Here is a 22,514-nt window from a genome sequence, read left to right as displayed (position 1 = left end):
CCGCCGCCGCGTGAGGGACTGACGCCGCCGCCGCCGCGTGAGGGACTGACGCCGCCGCCGCCGCGTGAGGGACTGACGCCGCCGCCGCCGCGTGAGGGACTGACGCCGCCGCCGCCGCGTGAGGGACTGACGCCGCCGCCGCCGCGTGAGGGACTGACGCCGCCGCCGCCGCGTGAGGGACTGACGCCGCCGCCGCCGCGTGAGGGACTGACGCCGCCGCCGCCGCGTGAGGGACTGACGCCGCCGCCGCCGCGTGAGGGACTGACGCCGCCGCCGCCGCGTGAGGGACTGACGCCGCCGCCGCCGCGTGAGGGACTGACGCCGCCGCCGCCGCGTGAGGGACTGACGCCGCCGCCGCCGCGTGAGGGACTGACGCCGCCGCCGCCGCGTGAGGGACTGACGCCGCCGCCGCCGCGTGAGGGACTGACGCCGCCGCCGCGTGAGGGACTGACGCCGCCGCCGCGTGAGGGACTGACGACGCCGACGCCGCCGCCGCCGCCGCGTGAGGGACTGACGCCGCCGCCGCCGCCGCGTGAGGGACTGACGCCGCCGCCGCGTGAGGGACCGACGCCGCCGCCGCGTGAGGGACCGACGCCGCCGCCGCGTGAGGGACCGACGCCGCCGCCGCGTGAGGGACCGACGCCGCCGCCGCGTGAGGGACCGACGCCGCCGCCGCGTGAGGGACCGACGCCGCCGCCGCGTGAGGGACCGACGCCGCCGCCGCCGCGTGAGGGACCGACGCCGCCGCCGCCGCGTGAGGGACCGACGCCGCCGCCGCCGCGTGAGGGACCGACGCCGCCGCCGCCGCGTGAGGGACCGACGACGCCGCCGCCGCGTGAGGGACCGACGACGACGCCGCCGCCGCGTGAGGGACTGACGCCGCCGCCGCGTGAGGGACTGACGACGCCGCCGCCGCCGCGTGAGGGACTGACGACGCCGCCGCCGCCGCCGCGTGAGGGACTGACGCCGCCGCCGCGTGAGGGACTGACGCCGCCGCCGCCGCGTGAGGGACTGACGCCGCCGCCGCCGCGTGAGGGACTGACGCCGCCGCCGCGTGAGGGACCGACGCCGCCGCCGCCGCGTGAGGGACCGACGCCGCCGCCGCCGCGTGAGGGACCGACGCCGCCGCCGCGTGAGGGACCGACGCCGCCGCCGCCGCGTGAGGGACCGACGCCGCCGCCGCCGCCGCGTGAGGGACCGACGCCGCCGCCGCCGCCGCGTGAGGGACCGACGCCGCCGCCGCCGCCGCGTGAGGGACCGACGCCGCCGCCGCCGCGTGAGGGACCGACGCCGCCGCCGCCGCGTGAGGGACCGACGCCGCCGCCGCCGCGTGAGGGACCGACGCCGCCGCCGCCGCGTGAGGGACTGACGCCGCCGCCGCGTGAGGGACTGACGACGCCGCCGCCGCCGCGTGAGGGACTGACGACGCCGACGCCGCCGCCGCGTGAGGGACTGACGCCGCCGCCGCCGCATGAGGGACTGACGCCGCCGTCGCGTGAGGGACTGACGCCGCCGCCGCGTGAGGGACTGACGCCGCCGCCGCGTGAGGGACCGCCGCCGCGTGAGGGACCGCCGCCGCCGCCGCGTGAGGGACCGACGCCGCCGCCGCGTGAGGGACCGACGCCGCCGCCGCCGCGTGAGGGACCGACGCCGCCGCCGCGTGAGGGACCGACACCGCCATATCGCAGACTGACGCCGCCGTGTGAGGGACTGACACTGCCATATGGCAGACTGACGCCGCCGTGTGCGGGACTGACATTGTCAAATGAGGGACTGACGCCGTGTGAGGGACTGATGTCGCTTTATGAGGGACATCATAGAGGAGATGGGGACATAATGAGAAGCTGTCTGTTGGAGGCTAGGATATGTGTGATGCCCATCTGGAGCCCCCAGACATCCGTGTCCATAGATGGAGGTCAGCTCTCTGCCCTGTGCGGTGTGACAGTGCAGCCCAGAGCACAGGAGCAGGTGAAGAAGGCGCAGAATACACATCAGGAAGAGAAGTAGGCAGGTGCAGCATGGTGGACTGTTATCCTGAATGTGATGACAGGCACCAGACTGAGGGTACTGCTGGGGGGTTGTCGCTGGTCCCACATATCCTGTACAGTATGGGGTACCAAGGGGTGTGCAGACATCTGCTTTACATGCGTGTAACGAAGATGGACATGTGATGACCCATGCACTCGTCTTCCTGAAGGTCAGACAAGACACCTACATCATGTTGCAGACAGCCCAGGAGGATGCAGTGCACTACCGGACAGAAGCCACTAGGGGGCGACTGCAGCGCATTGAGTCGTGGCTGCACAGACTGGGGAGTCTGTCATCTCTAGTCGGATACATGATCTGCGAGAACCTGACATCCATCCTGCAGCGCAGCGTCAGCACCTTTGTGTTGGGCGTCAGCCAGGTGAGATGCTCTGCACAGCATACCGTTCTGCAGGGGGCTTTCTGCACATCTCACCTACTGCTCTCTGCCCAGGTGATGGCCGCCACCGAGCGGTCCTTCCTGCTGGTCAGCCTGGAGTTTGGGGAAGATGGAGACCTTCGTCTGAGTCCCCCTGCCTGTCAGATACAGCGGAGTGTGACGTGGATGCTGGAGGCAATGCTGGACTCGGTGCTGGAGGTAGGTGCAGACCGAGCGGCCGTGTGCCGAAGGTAGGCCGAGGGGCCGAGGGGCCGTGTGCCGCGGTTTCAAAAGAAGCAGCATGTCCATTCTTCGCTGCGGCCGCGCTCTCCTCTATGGGAGCGCCGGCCGCAGCGAAAGAGCGAGCGGCCGGGCCGCTTCAAAGGTTCTCCCGGCGGAAATCTTGCGGTTTTTGCTGTGGCCAAGCCGCGAGATTTCTGACGGGAATACGCCCCGTGTGAACCCTGCCTAAAACTGGTCTATAACATCGTGCAGGAGCCATGCAGCCCCGTACAGCCCCCGACACTGGGGAGGACATCTAGGGACCGATGAGCTGTTCGTAGGACAAACGTACTGAAGAAAGAGGAAAAAAGAAGGAAAGGGAAAAAAACTGCTCCTTCCTTCTTCCTCTTTTTCCTTCTTCCTCCTCTTCCTCTTTTTTTTTTCTTCCTTTTCCTTCTTCATTCTTCTTTCTCCTCTTTCTTCTTCCTCCTTTTCCTTCTTCCCCCTTCCTCCTTCTCTTCTTCCTTCTTCCTCCTTTTCCTTCATTTTCCTTCTTCCTCCTCCTTGTTCCTCCTTTTCCTTCTTCCTCTTCCTCCTCCTTCTCTTCTTCTTCCTCTTCCTTCTCTTCCTCCTTCCTCCTCTTTCCCGATTAGTGGCCATTGCACTAGAGGTGGCGTGGAGACCGTTAGCTGCCTTGAACACAACCTAGACTTGGGCATGATGGTTACTAATGAACCAGTTACTAGTGAGATGTGAGAAGACGCTCATCTGAGACCTCATGAGATTGTGTCCTCACAGGTGACGTCAGCGAGCGATCAGGACCGGTCTGCGGTGTCATCCGTGACTCATCCTCCAGAACATGATGGTAATGTGTGCCTTGCGGGCTTCATGGGCTCTACAGTCATGTGATCATCTGCTGGGGTTCTACTGTACATAAGCCGGGGACCCCTTTTTATCTCTGAGGGGCTGACAAGTCTTCACAGAGCTTTTCTGACTTCTGTAAGTAACTGGGAATCAACCAGGGTTGTCAGCAGTTGTCAGTGTGGCCCCCCGCATCTCTTTATAAGGGTCAGTATATACAGTCCTCCTCCGCAGTCTCAGACAGACGCTCACACTATTACTTCTGCTTCTGTTTTAGGATTTCCCCTGCACCCCGTCCTTGGTGGGACACATCTTCGCCAGGTTGTTCTAGCACCAGCCCTACCAACTGGCAAGTACAAAGAAATGCCAATGCCTGGAGGACGGAGGACTGAGGGTCAGCAGCAGAGGGCTCATTATCTGCCTCTGAACCTCCAACCGCTGCACTGCATGCTACACAGTGACTGCATTATCCAGAAGGCTCGAGAGCAGCTACAGAGACTGCTGCAGGTGAGGAACAGAGTTCACAGAATGCCAATGGTCAGGAGAGGCTGTATGGACTGTTCACGGTCAGGAGAGGCTGCATGGACTGCTCACAGTCGGGAGAGGCTCCAGGGACTGCTCACGGTCGGGAGAGGCTCCAGGGACTGCTCACGGTCGGGAGAGGCTCCAGGGACTGCTCACGGTCGGGAGAGGCTCCAGGGACTGCTCACGGTCGGGAGAGGCTCCAGGGACTGCTCACGGTCGGGAGAGGCTCCAGGGACTGCTCACGGTCGGGAGAGGCTCCAGGGACTGCTCACGGTCGGGAGAGGCTCCAGGGACTGCTCACGGTCGGGAGAGGCTCCAGGGACTGCTCACGGTCGGGAGAGGCTCCAGGGACTGCTCACGGTCGGGAGAGGCTCCAGGGACTACTCACGGTCGGGAGACGCTCCAGGGACTGCTCACGGTCGGGAGAGGCTCCAGGGACTGCTGGTCACGGTCGGGAGAGGCTCCAGGGACTGTTGGTCACAGTCGGGAGAGGCTCCAGGGACTGCTGGTCACGGTCGGGAGAAGCTCCAGGGACTGCTGGTCACGGTCGGGAGAGGCTCCAGGGACTGCTGGTCACGGTCGGGAGAGGCTCCAGGGACTGCTGGTCACGGTCGGGAGAGGCTCCAGGGACTGCTGGTCACGGTCGGGAGAGGCTCCAGGGACTGCTGGTCACGGTCGGGAGAGGCTCCAGGGACTGCTGGTCATGGTCGGGAGAGGCTCCAGGGACTGATAGTCACGGTCGGGAGAGGCTCCAGGGACTGCTGGTCACGGTCGGGAGAGGCTCCAGGGACTGCTGGTCACGGTCGGGAGAGGCTCCAGGGACTGCTGGTCACGGTCGGGAGAGGCTCCAGGGACTGCTGGTCACGGTCGGGAGAGGCTCCAGGGACTGCTGGTCACGGTCGGGAGAGGCTCCAGGGACTGCTGGTCACGGTCGGGAGAGGCTCCAGGGACTGCTGGTCACGGTCGGGAGAGGCTCCAGGGACTGCTGGTCACGGTCGGGAGAGGCTCCAGGGACTGATAGTCACGGTCGGGAGAGGCTCCAGGGACTGCTGGTCACGGTCGGGAGAGGCTCCAGGGACTGCTGGTCACGGTCGGGAGAGGCTCCAGGGACTGCTGGTCACGGTCGGGAGAGGCTCCAGGGACTGCTGGTCACGGTCGGGAGAGGCTCCAGGGACTGCTGGTCACGGTCGGGAGAGGCTCCAGGGACTGCTGGTCACGGTCGGGAGAGGCTCCAGGGACTGCTGGTCACGGTCGGGAGAGGCTCCAGGGACTGCTGGTCACGGTCGGGAGAGGCTCCAGGGACTGCTGGTCACGGTCGGGAGAGGCTCCAGGGACTGCTGGTCACGGTCGGGAGAGGCTCCAGGGACTGCTGGTCACGGTCGGAAGAGGCTCCAGGGACTGCTGGTCACGGTCGGGAGAGGCTCCAGGGACTGGTCACGGTCGGGAGAGGCTGGTAGTTGTCTGGTATTGGCCGTCCTGTACTGTACGTTTCCTTATTTTTTGCAGGACTCCCTTGTAGACGTGCTGGCGCTCTGCGGAGAGCTTGTCTGGCTGTCGGACATCCACCGCTATGTGCAGTCCTGGACGCCACACAATCTGAAGATGCTTCGAGGAAGTTCTGCCCGAGATTATGAAGATCTGATCCTCAAACTGCAGCAATGGGAGCACCAAGTCTGCGGCCTGAAAGATTGCCGCAGCACGGCCATGTTGGAAGTCAGCTGTGAGCTCATCCGCACACAGACAGGTAAGACGGGCGAGCGCTGCTGTGGGTGCCGTGACTGTGGCCACTGATCAGGGTCATCTGTGTTCTCTATGGAGCCCATACGGGGACTATGTGTGGTCCCTGCTCTCGTGGATGGACACCTCATCAGCCTGAGACCCACCGTACTGTAATGCTGGCTTGTCACGGCGGCACTTACCAGGCTCCCTCCTGGAGGGACTCATGCAGCCAAGGCCAGGGCAGCGCTGGGCCTCTTCCAGACACCCCTGACACGGGGATGCCCAATAAACATTAGGACAGGTGTAGAGATTGTCACGGGTGATGCCACCATTACCACACCCACCGGCATGAAGATAGGTGAGGAAATAAACGATCCACAGACAGTCGTGTAATACCTCAGGTCCCCGGGGACGGCCAGGGCCTGGAATAACCTTACTGGGTAATTACTGCAAACGATACAAGGCAAAAATCAGCAGCATTCTGAGAGCAGGCAGAATGACAGATATATATATATATATATATATATATATATATATATATATATATATACAGACAGACTTGACGATGAGTGCCTCCACCCAACGGTCCCAGACTTCAGGACGCTTGGGTGTGAAAAATTGAGAAAATAAGAGTACCTCCACCGGGCCTTGAGAAAGTCTTCCTCACTTGTTGTTCACTCTCTCCCTTGGGGGCTCACTCCATCATTATCACAGAAAGAAACACTCTAGGAAACCGCTCCTCCTCCTCCATCTTCAGCACACAAGGCTGAAGGTGCCCCCATGTGCCTCTCTACTTTAGGTAGAAGCCAAGATGGAACTCTGATGGAAGACCCTTCCCGCTCTCAAGCTCTCACACTTATAACCTCTCTCATACCATGTGACAGGACAGAATGGATACATTTACAGTCAGCTCACACTTTGCAGACATTAACCCCTCACACGCTGCAGCTGTGCAATACACATAACACAATGACAAGACCGTTCTGCACAGAGCATCTACATAAGACATACATGTATGACATAAGGGAGGAGGCCAGGAAAGCATGTACTGGGCTACTACAGTAACATTATGTCATGTCTGTTAGGTCGTGGCCTAGGCTGCATGTTACGGGATGTCCTTACCCTCCTGACCTCTGAGGTGGCCAACAACTCTCAGTCTCTCATCTGTGAGCTGTCACAAGCCCTGGAGGTCTTCAGAGGAGTCTCAACAGAGATCTCATCATTCGCCATGTGCACCCATAAGGTAAGATATGCGGAACCCCAGGCCACAGGAGCTGGGAATGAGCCACGTCTGGGGGGCACAAATTATGTACAGGGCGACGATGGGTAGGGAGCAACAATGTGTTATCTCATTCTCCTTCATTCCCTCTGTATCTGTTCGCTCATTCCCTCAAAATCTCATTTTCAGTAACTTCTTATCTCATAGCCTAATTCTCCTTCATTCCCTCTGTATCTCATATCTGCTCATTCCTTTTCATGTCATTCCCTTTGTTCTCAGCTTCTGAACTCCTCTCCCTCCCCCTGGATCCTGGTGGCCATCTCTGGTTCCTTCATGTATGGTCTCCACCCCTCCTCTCATGTGCCAGCTTCTCAGGGACAGCCAGGCGGTTGTGCAGTTATTTGTACAGGTTGCGTCCTGTCGTGCGTTCTCAGGACATTGTGTGATTTCTCAGGTTGTTGAGTACCAAATGAAGAAACATGAATTAGAAGAGCAAGTTGAACACATCCGCTCCCTCCATGGGGTCCTCTGCATGAACTACCGGCAACAAACAGTGGAAGAGCAGAAGGTCAGCTGCAAGGTCAGACATCAGTAAGACTGCAGAGGTCCTGGGTCCCTGCTGGCGGTGAGCCATACGGGGAGGATGGCTCTCTCAGTCCATACAATGTTCTCTAGAACCTTCTCTTGTCAGACTATCCAATGTTCTCTAGAACCTTCTCTTATCGGTCCATACAATGTTCTCTAGAACCTTATTTCGTCCGTCCATTCGATGTTCTCTAGAAACTTCTCTTGTCATTACACTTGTCTCCACAGTTAACAGACACCTGGGACTTGTTCCAGCACTTTCTGAAGACTTCGGCTGAGTTCCTAAGCAGTCACCTCTCCTCCGTGTCTGGCAGCTTGGAGCAGTCATTTGAGGCATGTTATATCAAGGCAGAAGATCTGATTGCAGCGTCCTCCTCCACCGATTACCATGACCCCGACCAGAACATAGCGCTAATCCTGAGAGATCTAGAAACGCTGCACGACAAGTTGTATTCTGCTCTGTCTCAGCTGCGAGACTTCAGTCACTCACGTCAGGTCTTACAAGGTGAGGACAGAATGTTCTTCTATCTTTGCCCCTCAATCTCCATGTCCTTCTACAAGAACCTCTCCTCAAAGGTGTCCTCTTATACGTCCTGTATGGGTCAATATCTCTGAGGCACTACTGAGAGGGCTCTTATGGTCCCTGATAGCAGCATCTATCCAACTAGATAATGACCTGCTTTACTCTGTCTCTCCAGTCTTAAGCACTCCTCCGCCTTCTCCAGTCTTAAGCTCTCCTCCGCCTTCTCCAGTCTTAAGCTCTCCTCCGCCTTCTCCAGTCTTAAGCTCTCCTCCGCCTTCTCCAGTCTTAAGCTCTCCTCCGCCTTCTCCAGTCTTAAGCTCTCCTCCGCCTTCTCCAGTCTTAAGCTCTCCTCCGCCTTCTCTAGTCTTAAGCTCTCCTCCGCCTTCTCTAGTCTTAAGCTCTCCTCCGCCTTCTCCAGTCTTAAGCTCTCCTCCGCCTTCTCCAGTCTTAAGCTCTCCTCCGCCTTCTCCAGTCTTAAGCTCTCCTCCGCCTTCTCCAGTCTTAAGCTCTCCTCTGCCATCTCCAAGAGTCTTCCAGCCACTCAGTGGCTCTGACCCCTCTTCATGCTTCCTATTCAGACTGGCGGGATCGATTGCACACTTGTCTCTCTCTAGGTAAAAGCTTTGACTTCTCTGCCATCTCGGTCGGAGAGCGGCAGCTTCGGTTGCGACAAGAGTCTTGGAAACTGTTGTCCAGGTGTAGTGAGCAGATTGCCGCCTGGAAGCGTGGCCCCTTCATAAAGGTAAGCGGGACCCTAATGCAAAGGATGCAGTGTCGCCCATGTTGCTCACCAGCACTGAGCCCATCCCCCTCCTTCTATAGGTGAACATTGAGTGGATGAGAGAGAAGCTGCGGCAGTGGGAGAGAAGTCTGCAGAACCTGATGTTGCCGGACGAGGACCCCATTCTGCAGAGGGTCCGGGGGTGTCTGCAGGGTTTTTCTCAGCACCTTCCCCTGTTCCACACACTACTGGACCCTGCGGTGAAACAGAAGCACTGGGCAGCCATCTTTGCTGGTAGCGTTGGGGGTTGTGATCCTGTAGTATGTCTCTGTGGGAACACTCGTTTTCTGTACTGCAGCCACATGGCAGATCAGTAACCAGTTCATTCTATCTTCTTGCAGTTTTGGGGAAGGCCTTTGTGGAGCCAAAAACACTGACGCTGATTGAGCTGCTGTCCTGCCCACTACTCCAAGAGCAGGAAAACATTCAGAAGGTCAGAGAGGACAAACCGGACATCGTAGTATATGCTGCATCTTCACAACAGCATGACATGGAGTGAACGTCAGCCCTGTATCACATGTTCTTGTACTTACCATCTACTGATCCTGAGATATATATCAGGTCTTATCCCTCAGTCACCTCCAGAGCTGCGGTCACTATTCTGCTGTTACAACATATATTCTCCTCCAGTCACTTCCAGAGCTGCAGTTACTAATCTGCAGTTGCATCATGTTTAATACTCCAGTCACATCCAGAGCTTCATTCACACATCTGTTGGTCTACTTTCGCACTCCTGCATCTCATGGTTATGTTTTACTTTGGCAGATCCTGTTCCAGGCACAGGCAGAGTACTCCATCTTACTAGACTTTGGGAAGATTCAGACATTCTGGCAAGAAAAAGATCTGCGACTGGTCAGGTTCTTCCTTTGTCTCTCCAGAGAGGACCCCCCTCCTGATCCATGTAGGAGACCACCAAGTGGAAAATTCAGGGAATGTGCCAAAGGACATAGCACCCAGGACACGGGCACTTATCTTCTAGCTGGTGAGAGGACATAATCCACATCTATATATACCATATTTGTGCATCCTTTCACATCCACCATATGCCACCCTCCGCCTTCCCATCATCATCCCCCTTCTAGTGTACGTCCACCATCTTTAACCTCCATCCATCGTATGCACACCATTCACGAGAAGTCCACCTTCATCCAGCTTTAATGCACCATCGTTATTCCCCCTCCAGTGTACATCCACGATCATTTTCTGCCATCCACTGTACGTCCACCATCATCCTCCATCCAGCGTACGTCCATCATCATCCTCCTCCATCCACTGTACTTCCACCATCATCAACCTCCATCCACCATATGCACACCATCCTCCTCCTCCATTCATGAGAGGTTCACCTTCAGCCAGCATTAATGCACCATCATCATCCGCTCCTCTCTACGTCCACCATCATCATCCTGCATCCTCTGTACATGAACCCTCCTCTTTCTCAATCCACGAGATGTCCACCGTCATCCAGCATACATGCACCATCATCCTTCTTCATCCAGCGTACGTCCATCACCATCATCCTCCATCCAGTGTACGTCCCCACGGTCTTCTTCTAGGCGCTGACTGACCCTGACAGGACATCTATAAAACAAATGAAAGAGCAATACCGGGGTGTACAGGAACAAAGGTACAGGCTGACAAGGATAAACAGAGAAGCAGACTCACGAGGATGACAGACAGCTGGATACACGAGGGGAGGACACAGAACACGAGCAGAAGGCAAGGTAGCAGGGAAACTGCCGGAGCAGCGGCCAAACATGGAGTTATGTGGACACATCACACAACAACACTACGGCCACTGGACGGAGGTAAGTCTGTAATAAAGTCCATGGCATAATGCTGCCATGGAGCCTCAGGTATTGATAATGGACACAGGAGCCCTGCGGGTCTCAGTTTCTGTGGTTTATACTGGGCGCGGGAAGTACAGGAAGACACGAAATCGTGGATATCCTTCATCATTGACGACCACCAGTATCGACGGGGAATTAACTCGCTAGTCTTTCATTGCCCAGAATGACCAGCTAATTTGGAACAGTGACCCCAGGATAGGACACCTCTCCTCTTGGCCTCAGGCATGAACATCTTGACTGGCGGGATATCCTGAACCTAAACAGGAGCTATGGTCACCAATCTGGCAGGTTCAATGATTAATTGTGGAGCCTCTTCAGTGTCATCACAGTCAAATGCTCTGGATAGTGCGTCAGCCTTAATATTCGGGTCGACAGGCCGAAAATACAAAATTGACCTGGGTTAAGCCATTGTGCGGTCTGCAGATAGGTAAGATTTTTATGGTCGGTGTAAATTACGATGGGATGCGAGGCTCCCTCCAGCAGATACCGCCACAATTCCAGAGCCATCTTGATAGCCAGTAACTCACGGTCCCCTATAGAGTAAGGCCCCCTGTCCAGGGGCAATGCGGTATCCCGCGTCGAAGCTCCACTGCGGGAGCCACCGCCCAGGAGCAGAAGCCGTTGCTGAATCTCTGCCGGTCAGCCCTATCTAATAGATAGACTGACCGCGGAGAATTGGGGCAATTTGCAGCATGCGGCAAATTGCCCGCCGCGAGTAGAGAATCGCAATGATTCTCCACTCGTGGACAGGTGCCGGCACTTTGCATAGCAACACTATGGAAGTGTCGGCCAGCGTGATAAACTGCCATGGACAGGGGGCCTAATTCCACCCTGTCGTGGAGAATGACTGAGAAAAAAAACGCACCTTACCTTCTTGCGAGACGCCCCTTTTTGCAGCAGGACTGCCCCTGCACCCGAGGAAGAAGCATCGACCTCCAGAAAGAACTGCTTAGTACCATCTGGTCGGTGCAGCACAGAGGCAGAGGAGAAGGCCACCTTTAGAGCTTGAAAAGCAGGCTCTGCCTCCAGAGACCACTGCATGGCATCAGCTCCATTATGTATGAGAGCAGGGATGGGAGACGTCAGGGAGGAGAAGTGCGGGATAAACTGCAGATAATAGTTCGCAAAGCCCAGGAATCGCTGGATTGCCCGAAGGCCGGATGGACGAGGCCAATTCAGAGACTTTTTCAGAATCCATCGCCAACCCCTGACTGGAGACAATGTATCCCAAAAAGGGGAGCGACTCGCGTTCAAAAGCACACTTTTCTCTAATTTATCAAAGCGACGATTTTCCCTTAATCACTGGAGCACCATACGAACCCGTCTCCGGTGCGAGGGCATACCTGGGAAAAAATCAGGATATTGCCCAAGTACACAATGACACATTAATGAAGGAGATCTCTGAAAATGTCATTAACAAATTCCTGAAAGATGCCTGGAGCATTAACCAGACCAAAGGGCATCACCGAGTATTCGTAGAGTCCGTCTCGAGTATTGAAGGCCGTCTTCCACTCATCTCCCTCATGGATGCGGATCAAATGATAAGCGCCACGCAGGTCAAGCTTGGTAAAAGTCCGAGCGCCCCGCAGACGATCAAAGAGCCCCGGGATCAAGGGGTAAAGGGTATTTATTCTTAACTGTGATCGTGTTCAGACCACAATAGTCAATACAGGGCCGTAGCAACCCGTCCTCCTTTTTAATGAAGAAAAGCCTGTCCCTAGCAGGAATTGAGGACTTACGGATAAACCCTCTGGCCAGATTCTCCTTAACATATTCAGCCATGGTCTGGGTCTCAGACAGGGAAAGAGGGTATACTCTACCTCGAGGAGGCACAAAACCAGGCACCAGCTCAATAGGACAATCGTAGGGGTGATGCGGTGACAGACATTCAGCCTCTTTCTTCTCAAAGACGTCTGTAAAACCATGATAAGGCTCTGGTAGACCCTGGAGAACCGATAGCAAGGTGACCCGGTGAACAGGACGCAAGCACTTGGTATAGCAGGTGGTACCCCAACTTAATACCTCGCTCGTACTCCATTCCAAGGTGGGATTATGTAATCAGAGCCACGGCAAACCTAGAAGTAGAGAGCTGGTACCCCCAGGAAGCACCAGCAGAGAAATCCTCTCAGAATGGAGCGCGCCAATTCTGAACTCCAGCGACTCTGTAACAAACTGGATCATCTCAGAGACAGTACTACCATTAACTGTGGTGACCACGAGTTGTCTCTCGAGGCGGCGGACAGCAATCCAATAGCGGTCCACCAAAGCTTGTTGGAGGAAGTTGCTGGCAGAGCTGGAATCCAGGAAGGCCACCACTGAAACCTGGCCACTGAAAAGAGCCATGGTTACAGGCACGTTCAGCCTGGAAGAGAAGCAATCCTCACCTAGGGTAGCCTCCCCAACTGGCCCTAGGTGGAGGAGTTACCCGGTTTGAGGGGACAAGTGTAAACAAGGTGACCTGGAGATTCGCAATACATGCAAAGATTTTTTTTTTTTTTAAATTAAAGTATTTTTTATTAAACTTTTTCACCTTTTGCATATTTTAAAACATTTTTTTTAACAAATCTTTGGTTTCCCCTCCCTCCCTCCCCCTCCCCCACCCCCTTCCCCTCTCCCCCCTCCCTCCCCCATCCCCCCTAAGATCTCTCTCTCAACGTTCCGTTCTTTGGGTAAACTGTCTCTGAATGAACACAGTGTTGTGTCGTAAACAATAATAACAGTTCTTGTAACGTATATTTGTTTTCTTCTTTGGTCTTCGTGTTGCTTATCTTCTTGTTGTTTTCTTTTATTGATTCAGGGTTAGATTTTTTGTTGCATTCGAGGGGGGGTCATATTTCTTTTGCCCGTTGCCCGGTCTCTCTCTCTCCAATCCCTCCTTTCTTAACTTTTCCCTATTACTCCTTACCACTTTATTTTATTGTATATCGAGTCTGTAATTTGTTCTACATTTCCCAATAAACTTTATATATATCCATTACATACGTTGTTATGTCTTAGTAAATCCCCGGTTTACTGGTGCCTCCCCACACGGCTCACCACTCCCTATGTATTTGATCCAACATTACTGCTCTGGGCGTGTATCCATCTCAGCCATATGTCCTGATATTTTTGACTGGTCTTACGCTTAGTGTAAATACTCCTTTCCCACGGTAAAATTTGGTTGACCTTATTTTTGAATTCTCCCAGCGTGGGTGGTTCTTCGTCCAACCAGCGCTGGGCTATTGTTTTTCTGGCTATATACAATAGTCTGGCTACCGCTAGTTTTTCATGATCATCTAATGTTAGATCCTGTATGTATCCCAGAATGCACACGTATGGTGTAAAGTCCATACATATGCCAAATGCCGCGTTAATTGCATTTCTTATTCCCATCCAATATCTGTGCAATTTCGGACATCGCCATAGCATGTGGATTAGGTCCGCCGTGTGGGTTTTGCACCTTACACATATCGGGGAGGTTCTCATTCCTATATTGTGTAAGAAGGCCGGGGTGCGGTACACTCTGTGTATTAGAAATATTTGTGAGACTCTGTGTGACTCGCTCAGAGATAGCTTGGGTGTCATTTGTAGGATTTCCTCCCAGTGCGACTCCTCAATGGGCCCTATGTCTGCCTCCCATTTTGCTCTTGTTGATAACGGGTTGTGTGCATTGACCGTGTCCTGTATATGGGAATATAGTACAGATATTTTCCCCGCTGTGGTGGTGGCTTTTCCTATTATGTCCGCTACTATATTTATTACCATTGTTATTTCCGCCGTGTTTTTTTCCGCTTGTATAGCGTGTCTAAGTTGCAGATATTTGTAAAAGTCACTATTGGGGATGTCGTGGTTTTGCCTTAACTGCTCGAAGGTTTTTAGTTCCCCCCCCCCTCCAGTATCTGATCCATTCTCCTAACTCCCCTGTCTTTCCACCCTTGGAATCCTTTTAGCTTGTTGATTTCTGGTAGGTGTGGGTTATTCCATATGGGGGTATGTTGTGTGCAGTTTTTTATATCAAGCATGTTTCTGGTCTTCCACCATATTTTATGTATCAATAATAGCGTGGGGGCACTTTGACCGTTTTTTTTAAACGCTCCACGTTCCAGGGTTTCAAACAAATGTGATCCGTTAAAGAGATTTTTAAGGATTCTGAAACTAGCGTCGTGTGTTTCTTCTGTCTCCCATCCCCTGAGATGCTGCAGCTGGGAGGCCATGAAGTACGAGAACGGATTGGGCAAGGCTAATCCTCCCTTTTCTTTTGAATTGTATAGCAGTTCTAATTTTATCCTAGGTGTCTTCCCTCCCCATATGAGTTCTCTAAACAGTCCCTTGGCCTTGTGGAAAAATTTTTGTGTTATCCAGTGTGGGGAGTTGTGTATTAGATACAGTAATTGGGGCATCCATATCATTTTTATAAGATTCACTCTTCCTATGATTGTCATGGGTAGTTTTTTCCATATGTGAAGTTTTTGTTTCCATTTTTCCATAAGTGGTTCCAGGTTTATTTTCCCGTACTCACTGACCTCTTTCGTAATTTTAACTCCCAGATATTTAATTGTTGGGGTGCATTTCAGGGTTAATTCTCTGTTGGCAACCTGCATGTCTGGGGTGTCTATTGATAGTATTTCGGATTTGGTCCAATTGATAGCGAGTCCTGAGAAGGCTCCAAATTCTTTTATTGTTTGCATCGTGGTTTCTAAAGATTTTTCCCTGTCCCCTAAAAATAATAACATGTCGTCTGCATACAAAGCGATTTTCTCCTCCATGTTTCCTCTTATGAATCCCACTATTTCCTGGTGTGACCGAATTTTGCATGCTAGGGGCTCTATTGCAAGTGCAAACAGGAGTGGCGATAGTGGGCATCCCTGCCTTGTCCCTCTATGTAGTGGGAATGTTTCTGATGACCCCCCGTTGATGGACACATCCGCCTCCGCTCTAGCATATAGGAGTTTTACTCGTCTCACAAATATTGGGCCACAGCCCATTTTTTCTAATACCTTCCACAGGTATTGCCACTCAACGCTATCAAACGCCTTGGCCGCGTCCAGTGAGCATATGATTCTGTCTCCGGTATTATATACGGGTATTTGTAGGTTTAGAAATACTCTACGGATGTTCGTTGCCGTTGATCTTGCTGGTATAAACCCACTCTGGTCTGGATGCACCAAGGTGGATGCCACTTGTGATAGCCGCTTGGCTAAAACTTTTGCTATAATTTTGACATCCGCGTTTAACAGCGATATCGGCCTATACGAGTCCATCAACAGGGGGTCCTTTTCTGGTTTTAACAGAATTATTATTTTTGCTTTTCGCATTGTTTGTGGCAGTTCCCCTTCCTTTTCCGCCCCCGCCCATGTCTCCAGGAGTTGTGGTAATAAAGTGTCTGCATGTTGTTTGTAAAATTCTATTGGGAAACCATCCTCCCCTGGGGCCTTGTTATTTTGCATATCTTTTACTGCCTCTTGCATCTCCTCCAAGTCTATTGGTGCATCTAGAAACTCTCTCTGTTCCTCCGTCAATTTATGTGTTCTTATATCCGCCAAGTATTCCTCGATTTGTTCTACCGTTTTTTCCAGTTTCGAGGAATACAGAGAGGAGTAAAATTCCCGTGCAATCTCTCTTATGGATGTTGCGTCCCTGACTATCTCGCCTTGTGCGTCTTTTAGTTCAATGATGTATGTGGGGCTAGTTTGTGCTCGGGCTATAACTGCCAGCATATGTCCCGTTTTTTCTCCCTCCTCATAATATGTCTGTTTCCTGAACCCATTTTTAGTGGCTGCCGTTTCTAGGACGTATTTATTAAGGGCCTCTTGGGCCTGTTTCCATAGGTTGAGTGTTGTTATAGTTTTCTCTTTTATGTAATTTTCTTCTGATTCTTTTAGTTTGTCTCGTATTTTTTGCCCTCTTTCTCTATGTCCTTTTTTTGCCTGTGTGATTTGCTGTATGTATACCCCCCTCATATATGCCTTCATGGCCTCCCAGCAAATCGTCATACTTGTGGTATCCTTATTTAATATGAAGTATTCCTCTAGTGTTTTTTTCACGATTTCCTTGTTTAATATGTTTAGCCAGTGCGAGTTCAGATTCCATCTTTTTTGGGAATGACTCACAGTGTTACTGTGCTGTATGTCCAGACGTAGGATGGAGTGGTCAGAAACAACTCTTGGTAGATATTCTATCGAGGTTATATCTCTATATATCTGAATATTCCCTACCGCTAGGTCTATTCTAGATAAGCATTGGTATGTGGATGAGTAGCAGGAGTATTGTTTGTTTGTGGGGTGCCGTGTTCTCCATATGTCTATCAATGATATCTCGTTTATTAGTTTACCTAGTGGTGTCAGGTTCCTTTCTTCGTTTGCATTTCCTGCCCTTAGTCTGTCCTGTGCAGGGTTAATGACCGAATTAAAGTCGCCTATGATAAGGACTGGAATGTCCGGTTTATCTGTTATGAAACCTATAACTTGCCTCATTATCATGTTATTATATGGTGGCGGGATATATACTGAAGCTATAATGCATGTGTAGTTGTAGATTCTGCAGTGTAGGCATATAAAGCGGCCTTCTGGGTCAATTTTTCGTGAGAGACATTTAAACGGTATATTTCTGTGTATCACTATGCTGACCCCCCTGGAGTACCTCGTGTGTGTGGAGTGGAAGCTCTGTCCCATCCCCCCTATTTTGAACGTGTCCGTATTTTCTTTTGATAAATGTGTTTCCTGCAAGCATATAATAGCCGGGCCTTGTTCCTTGATGACTTGCAGTACTGCTGATCGTTTTGTCTGGTCACTCATACCTCTCACGTTCCACGATACGACCATTATCCTACTACCCATTTTCCTTGTTTTTTGTTTTCCGCAGGGTTATTATTTTCTGGGCGCCTCCACCCCTTTTTGTTTTTATGAGTGAGTCGCACTGGGAGGGTCCCCATCTCTGTATTTGTGTCTCGCCCGTGTCGCCCCGTATATGTGTATGTGTATTACTGTTTGTTCTCCGCATAGGGCTTCTCCAGTAACATTTTGGTTTGGTCCCCCACATCCCCCAGTACAGACATTTATCCACATTTACTATACATATTTTCGTTATTTGCAACACATTTATCATTTGTACATTTACGTTGACATTTCTTCCCCTTATCCCACCCTGAATCATTTTTCTATCGTTTAACCTTATCCCTTTTAACTGTATCTTATCTAATATTCCCCTAATATGCGAGAGAGAGACCAAACAACAGACACCCCCAACATATAACTCACTGATCCGTTGTCTCATCGGATCGGGGTACCAGTCCTCCATTCTCCTACGCGATGCATCCTGTCGTCCCAGGAGCTCCTTTCAGAAATTTTCGGTTCCCTTTGCATGAACGTTTCTTTAGGTGCAGCCTCTTCATGGTGTCTTGCGCGGCGATCTTCCCCTCCGAATCTGTTCTTCATTTTGATCTATCCAGGCACCTGCATCTTTTGGGTTTTCAAAGAATTGTGTCGTGCCCAGCGCCGCCACTCTCAGTTTAGCCGGGTACAGCATCCCGTAGGGCACTTGTAGGTTTCGCAGCCGTCTTTTTATTTCTACAAATGTTGCTCGCTTCTTTTGTATTTCCGTGGAGAAATCTGGATAGAAGGAGACTTTCACGCCATTATATTGGATTTCACCCTTTTCGCGGGCCTTTTGCAGTATGGTATCACGGTCTCTGTAATGCAGTACTTTGATGAGTATCGGTCTGGCGGGAGCCCCCGGGGGGAGGGGTCGTGTCGGTACACGGTGGGCTCTTTCGACTGCAAACATTGCAGTTAGAGTGTTTCTTCCGAACAGTTCGGGCAGCCATGTTTCAAAAAATTCTGCAGGGTTTCTTCCTTCCGTCTTTTCTAGGAGGCCCACAATCCGCACATTGTTCCTTCTTGACCTATTTTCTAGGTCATCTACCTTGTTCTGCAGATATTGTATGTCATGCAGATTTTTTCCACGTCTCGTTGCATCGGCTGTATTGCGTCTTCTACGTCGCTTATACGTTGTTCAGTTTCTGTCAGACGCTCTGATATTTTCCTCATATCTTGCCGTAGCAGGTTTACATTACTTTGCATCGCCCCCATCTGCATATTAAGGTTGTTCAGTGATGCGTTGCCTTTAGTGATTTCGCTGAATATTTCTTTCAACGTAGGCTCCCTGGCGCACCTTTCGTCCTCCTGCCTTTGATCTTTTTTGGCGGCATCTTCTGCACTTTGGGAGGTGTCTCGTATAGTGCTTTCTGAGGTGTCTGCGTGATTTTCGCTGTGCGTGCATATGCCTGGGCTGCTTGCATTATTCATGCTGTCTTCTGTGTAGTGTTCGTCTGGATTGACACTGTTTGCACCTTTATTTTTGTAGTTGGGGTTGTCTGCCTGACTTGTGACTTCCTGCTTATTTCCAGCATGATCTTGTACAGCATGTAGACTATTTTGTTTTTCCTTGTCCTTGCTGTGTTTAGCAGGGTCCGTTGTTGTGTTTGCTTTGTTTGCTCTTTCCTTTTGACTTTCACTTTCTGCATGTACTGTGTCTGCAGCTTCTTCCTCCCCTCCTGCTCCCTCCGTTTGTGTGCTTCTCTGTGGGCTCTCCCGCTCTCCCCTCTGTTGTTTAGGGCTTATGGAGTCCTGTTTTCTGCCCCCCTCCTCCCTGGCATACCTTGCCAGTTTACGTGCTGTGTCTGCACTGTTTGTGCTGGGCCGCGGTATGAGCGTTCTCGGCTCCCTCCCTCCGGCGCCATGTTGTTTCTGCCTGCCGCCGGCTTCATCTGCCTTCCCCCGCTCCTTGCCTCGCACTATTAACTCTGCTGCTGTCTGTTCTGTCTCCGGAGCTTGCTACTGTGCCTCCGCTGCTTTTTGATTGCCTTTCGGCGTCTCTGGGTCCCGTTAACAGGATGGGAATGTCGGATCTTGCAGGAGCTACTCTGAGATGCGACTATCTACATCTCCGGCCAGGCTCCGCCCCTACATGCAAAGATTTTTAGTGCGTCCATGTGTGCTCTCCTTATAAGGAGGAGTCTAAGCCTAAAAGAAGGAAGAATGGGAAGCATTTAAAGAGACCCGGATGGATGAACACAGAACTTGTACACATGTTATAGAGGAAGAACAATATGTTTATCAAATGGAAAGAGGGGGAATATCTAAAGAAGAATATAATGGGGTCTGCAGAAACTGTAGGACAAGTGTCAGAAAAGCTGAAGCTGATAATGAATTTAAGGCTTGTAAGAGAGGCCAAAAGCAATAAAAAGGATTGTGGGGGTCAAAGGCAAAAGAATAGTCAAAGATGCTATTGGGTGCTTACAGGATGAAAATGGTGAATTGGTTAAGAATGATGTTGAGAAGACCGAACTATTAAATTCCTATTTTGTATCTGTTTTCTCTCAGAAAGTAGATGAAACATCAACTGATCTTCCCTGTGCTATTGGGGGAATACAAGAATGCAGGTTAATCTGTAAGCAGAGAGATGGTGAAGGAACACTTAGCTAACTTACATGAACCCAAGTCTCAAGGTCCAGATGAATTACATCCTAGGATACTAAAAGAAGCAGCGGAGGTAATAGCTGAACCACTCGCCATAATCTGTGACAATTCCTGGAGTACAGGAGAAGTCCCAGAAGATTGGAAAAGGGCAAATGTTGTCCCTATCTTCAAAAAAGGGAAGAAGGTGGATCCCAGAAACTACAGGCCTGTGAGCCTGACTTCTATACCAGGGAAAGATCTTCAAACAAATTATTAAACAGCATGTAAGCAAGTACTTGGATGAGAATGGAGTAATTAACCAGAGCCAGCATGGGGTTGTAACAAACAAGTCATGCCAGACTAATCTAATTTCAATCTATGACAGAATTACCGACTGGGCTGATGAGGAAAAAGCGGTGGATATAGTAGATCTTGACTTTAGTAAAGCATTTGACAAAGTATCTCATACCATACTTATTGATGAAATGACCAAATCTGGGATTGACAAGACAACTGTCAGGTGGATTCACAACTGGCTGAGTGATGGTACTCAAAGAGTGGTCATAAATGGCTGCACATCCAAGTGGGAGAATGTACCAAGTGGGGACCACAAGGCTCTGTCCTGGGCCCAGTGTTGGTCAACATTGTTATAAATGATCTGGAGGAGGGAATTGTGGGAAACTGATCAAATTTGCTGATGACACAAAGCTAGGAGGGATAGCTAACACTAGGGAAGAGAGAAGATTCGAAAAGATCTAGAAAAGCTTGAACAGTGGTCGGCGACTAACAGAATGGTATTTAACAAGAAGAAATGGAAAGTCCGACATCTGGGCAAGAAAAATGAAGAAAGCACATACAGAATGGGAGGAATTGGGCTAAGCAGCAGCACATGTGAAAAAGACTTGGGTATACTAATAGATCATAGACTGAACATGAGCCAACAATGTGATGCAGCAGCCAAAAGGGCAAACACAATTCTGGGATGTATTAAGAGAAGCATAGAGTCTAGATCACATGAGGTCATTATCCCCTCTACTCTTCCTTAGTCAGACCTCATCTGGAATACTGGGGCCAGTTCTGGGCACCCCACTTTATAAAAGACATAGACAAACTGGAGCAAGTTCAGAGAAGAGTTACCAGGATGGTGAGCGGTCTGCAAATCGTGTCCTATGAGGAACGGGTAAAGGATCTGGGAATGTTTAGCAGAAGAGAAGGCTGAGAGGAGACTTAATAGCGGTCTACAAATATCTGAAGGGCTGTCACAGTGCAGAGGGATCAGCCCTATTCTCATCTGTACAAGGAGAGACTAGAAGCAATGGGATGAAACTGAAAGGGAGGAGACACAGATTAGATATTAGACAGTGAGGGGGATCAATGAGTGGAACAGGTTGCCAGGGGAGGTGGGGAGTTCTCCTTCAATGGAAGTGTTCAGAGGCCGAACAGACATCTGTCTGGGATGATTTAGTGATCCTGCACTGAGCAGGGGGTTGGACCTGATGACCCCGGAGGTCCCTTCCAACTCTACCATCCTATGATTCTAAGCTGATCCACCTGCATAGTCTCAGGATCGCTAGACTGAGTAACAGTCCGCGGGGGAACAAGTGGTCTCTGGAACCAAGGCGCCAGATGAATTGATTGCCTCTTGCATAACCTTCTTAGATCTTTCTTGGACCCACAGGTCAATCCTCTAAGCCAGAGAAATCAGAGCATCCAAAGAGGTAGGAACTTCCCTACCTCACCTGCCAACTCATCTTTGATGCGCTCTGCTAGTCCCTCCCAAAATGCTGCTACCAGAGCTTCATTGTTCAAGCCCAGCTCTGAGGCTAAAGTTTGGAACTGAATAGCATATTGGCCCACCGTGAGGTTATTTTGACGGAGACGTAACCGGGTGGAGGCAGCTGAAGATCGACCAGGCTTGTCAAACACAGTCCGTAAAGACTCTATGAACGAGGTAATCAACCAGTGGATCACTGCGCTCCCTGAGAGGATTGATCCACGCCAAAGCCTGGCCTGAGAGGTGAGACATGCATGTGATTTTGGTGCAGTCTGACGGGAAAAATGCAGCAAAAGCTCAAAGTGCAAGGTACATTGGTGAACAAAACTGCAACATTGTCTGCGATCTCCATCGTAACGAGGCGGTGTCGCCAAGCGAGGGCCAGAGCCAGAAACAGAGGCTGCCAGTGGAGACAATGCAGCAGTTGCCACAAAGAAGGGCTGCGGTACCGCTATGGCGGAGGAAATCTTACCCAGACAGGTACTCACATTGTGAAGATACAACAGGACTTGCTCTTGCCTCTCATGTTGGTTCATCATCTCCTGGAATAATTCAGAAAGATCTCTGTGGTTTGAGTCATGGAGTGTAATCCATGACTGCAGTGTACTGTAGAGACT

The 22,514-nt window shown here is 51.8% G+C and overlaps 1 protein-coding gene across 2 annotated transcripts in view; it reads left to right on the top strand.

Annotated features, from left to right (window-relative positions):
* The window catches only part of DNHD1 (dynein heavy chain domain 1), a 200,812-nt gene that overhangs the window by 91,371 nt on the left and 86,927 nt on the right, over positions 1-22,514 (top strand). For both annotated transcript variants that reach the window (XM_066588928.1, XM_066588927.1), the window contains 12 exons: positions 2,198-2,407; positions 2,480-2,623; positions 3,425-3,491; positions 3,765-3,994; positions 5,519-5,756; positions 6,817-6,974; positions 7,405-7,530; positions 7,764-8,040; positions 8,673-8,800; positions 8,881-9,073; positions 9,181-9,272; positions 9,605-9,821. In XM_066588928.1, the coding sequence (XP_066445025.1) occupies positions 2,198-2,407; positions 2,480-2,623; positions 3,425-3,491; positions 3,765-3,994; positions 5,519-5,756; positions 6,817-6,974; positions 7,405-7,530; positions 7,764-8,040; positions 8,673-8,800; positions 8,881-9,073; positions 9,181-9,272; positions 9,605-9,821 (2,080 nt within the window). The remainder of the gene's footprint in view (positions 1-2,197; positions 2,408-2,479; positions 2,624-3,424; positions 3,492-3,764; positions 3,995-5,518; positions 5,757-6,816; positions 6,975-7,404; positions 7,531-7,763; positions 8,041-8,672; positions 8,801-8,880; positions 9,074-9,180; positions 9,273-9,604; positions 9,822-22,514) is intronic.

The sequence above is a fragment of the Eleutherodactylus coqui genome, unplaced genomic scaffold (genome assembly GCF_035609145.1).
Source record: "Eleutherodactylus coqui strain aEleCoq1 unplaced genomic scaffold, aEleCoq1.hap1 HAP1_SCAFFOLD_133, whole genome shotgun sequence".
NCBI lineage: Eukaryota > Metazoa > Chordata > Amphibia > Anura > Eleutherodactylidae > Eleutherodactylus > Eleutherodactylus coqui.
Note: the sequence above shows the minus strand (reverse complement) of the source record. Positions and strands in the feature narration are given on the sequence as shown.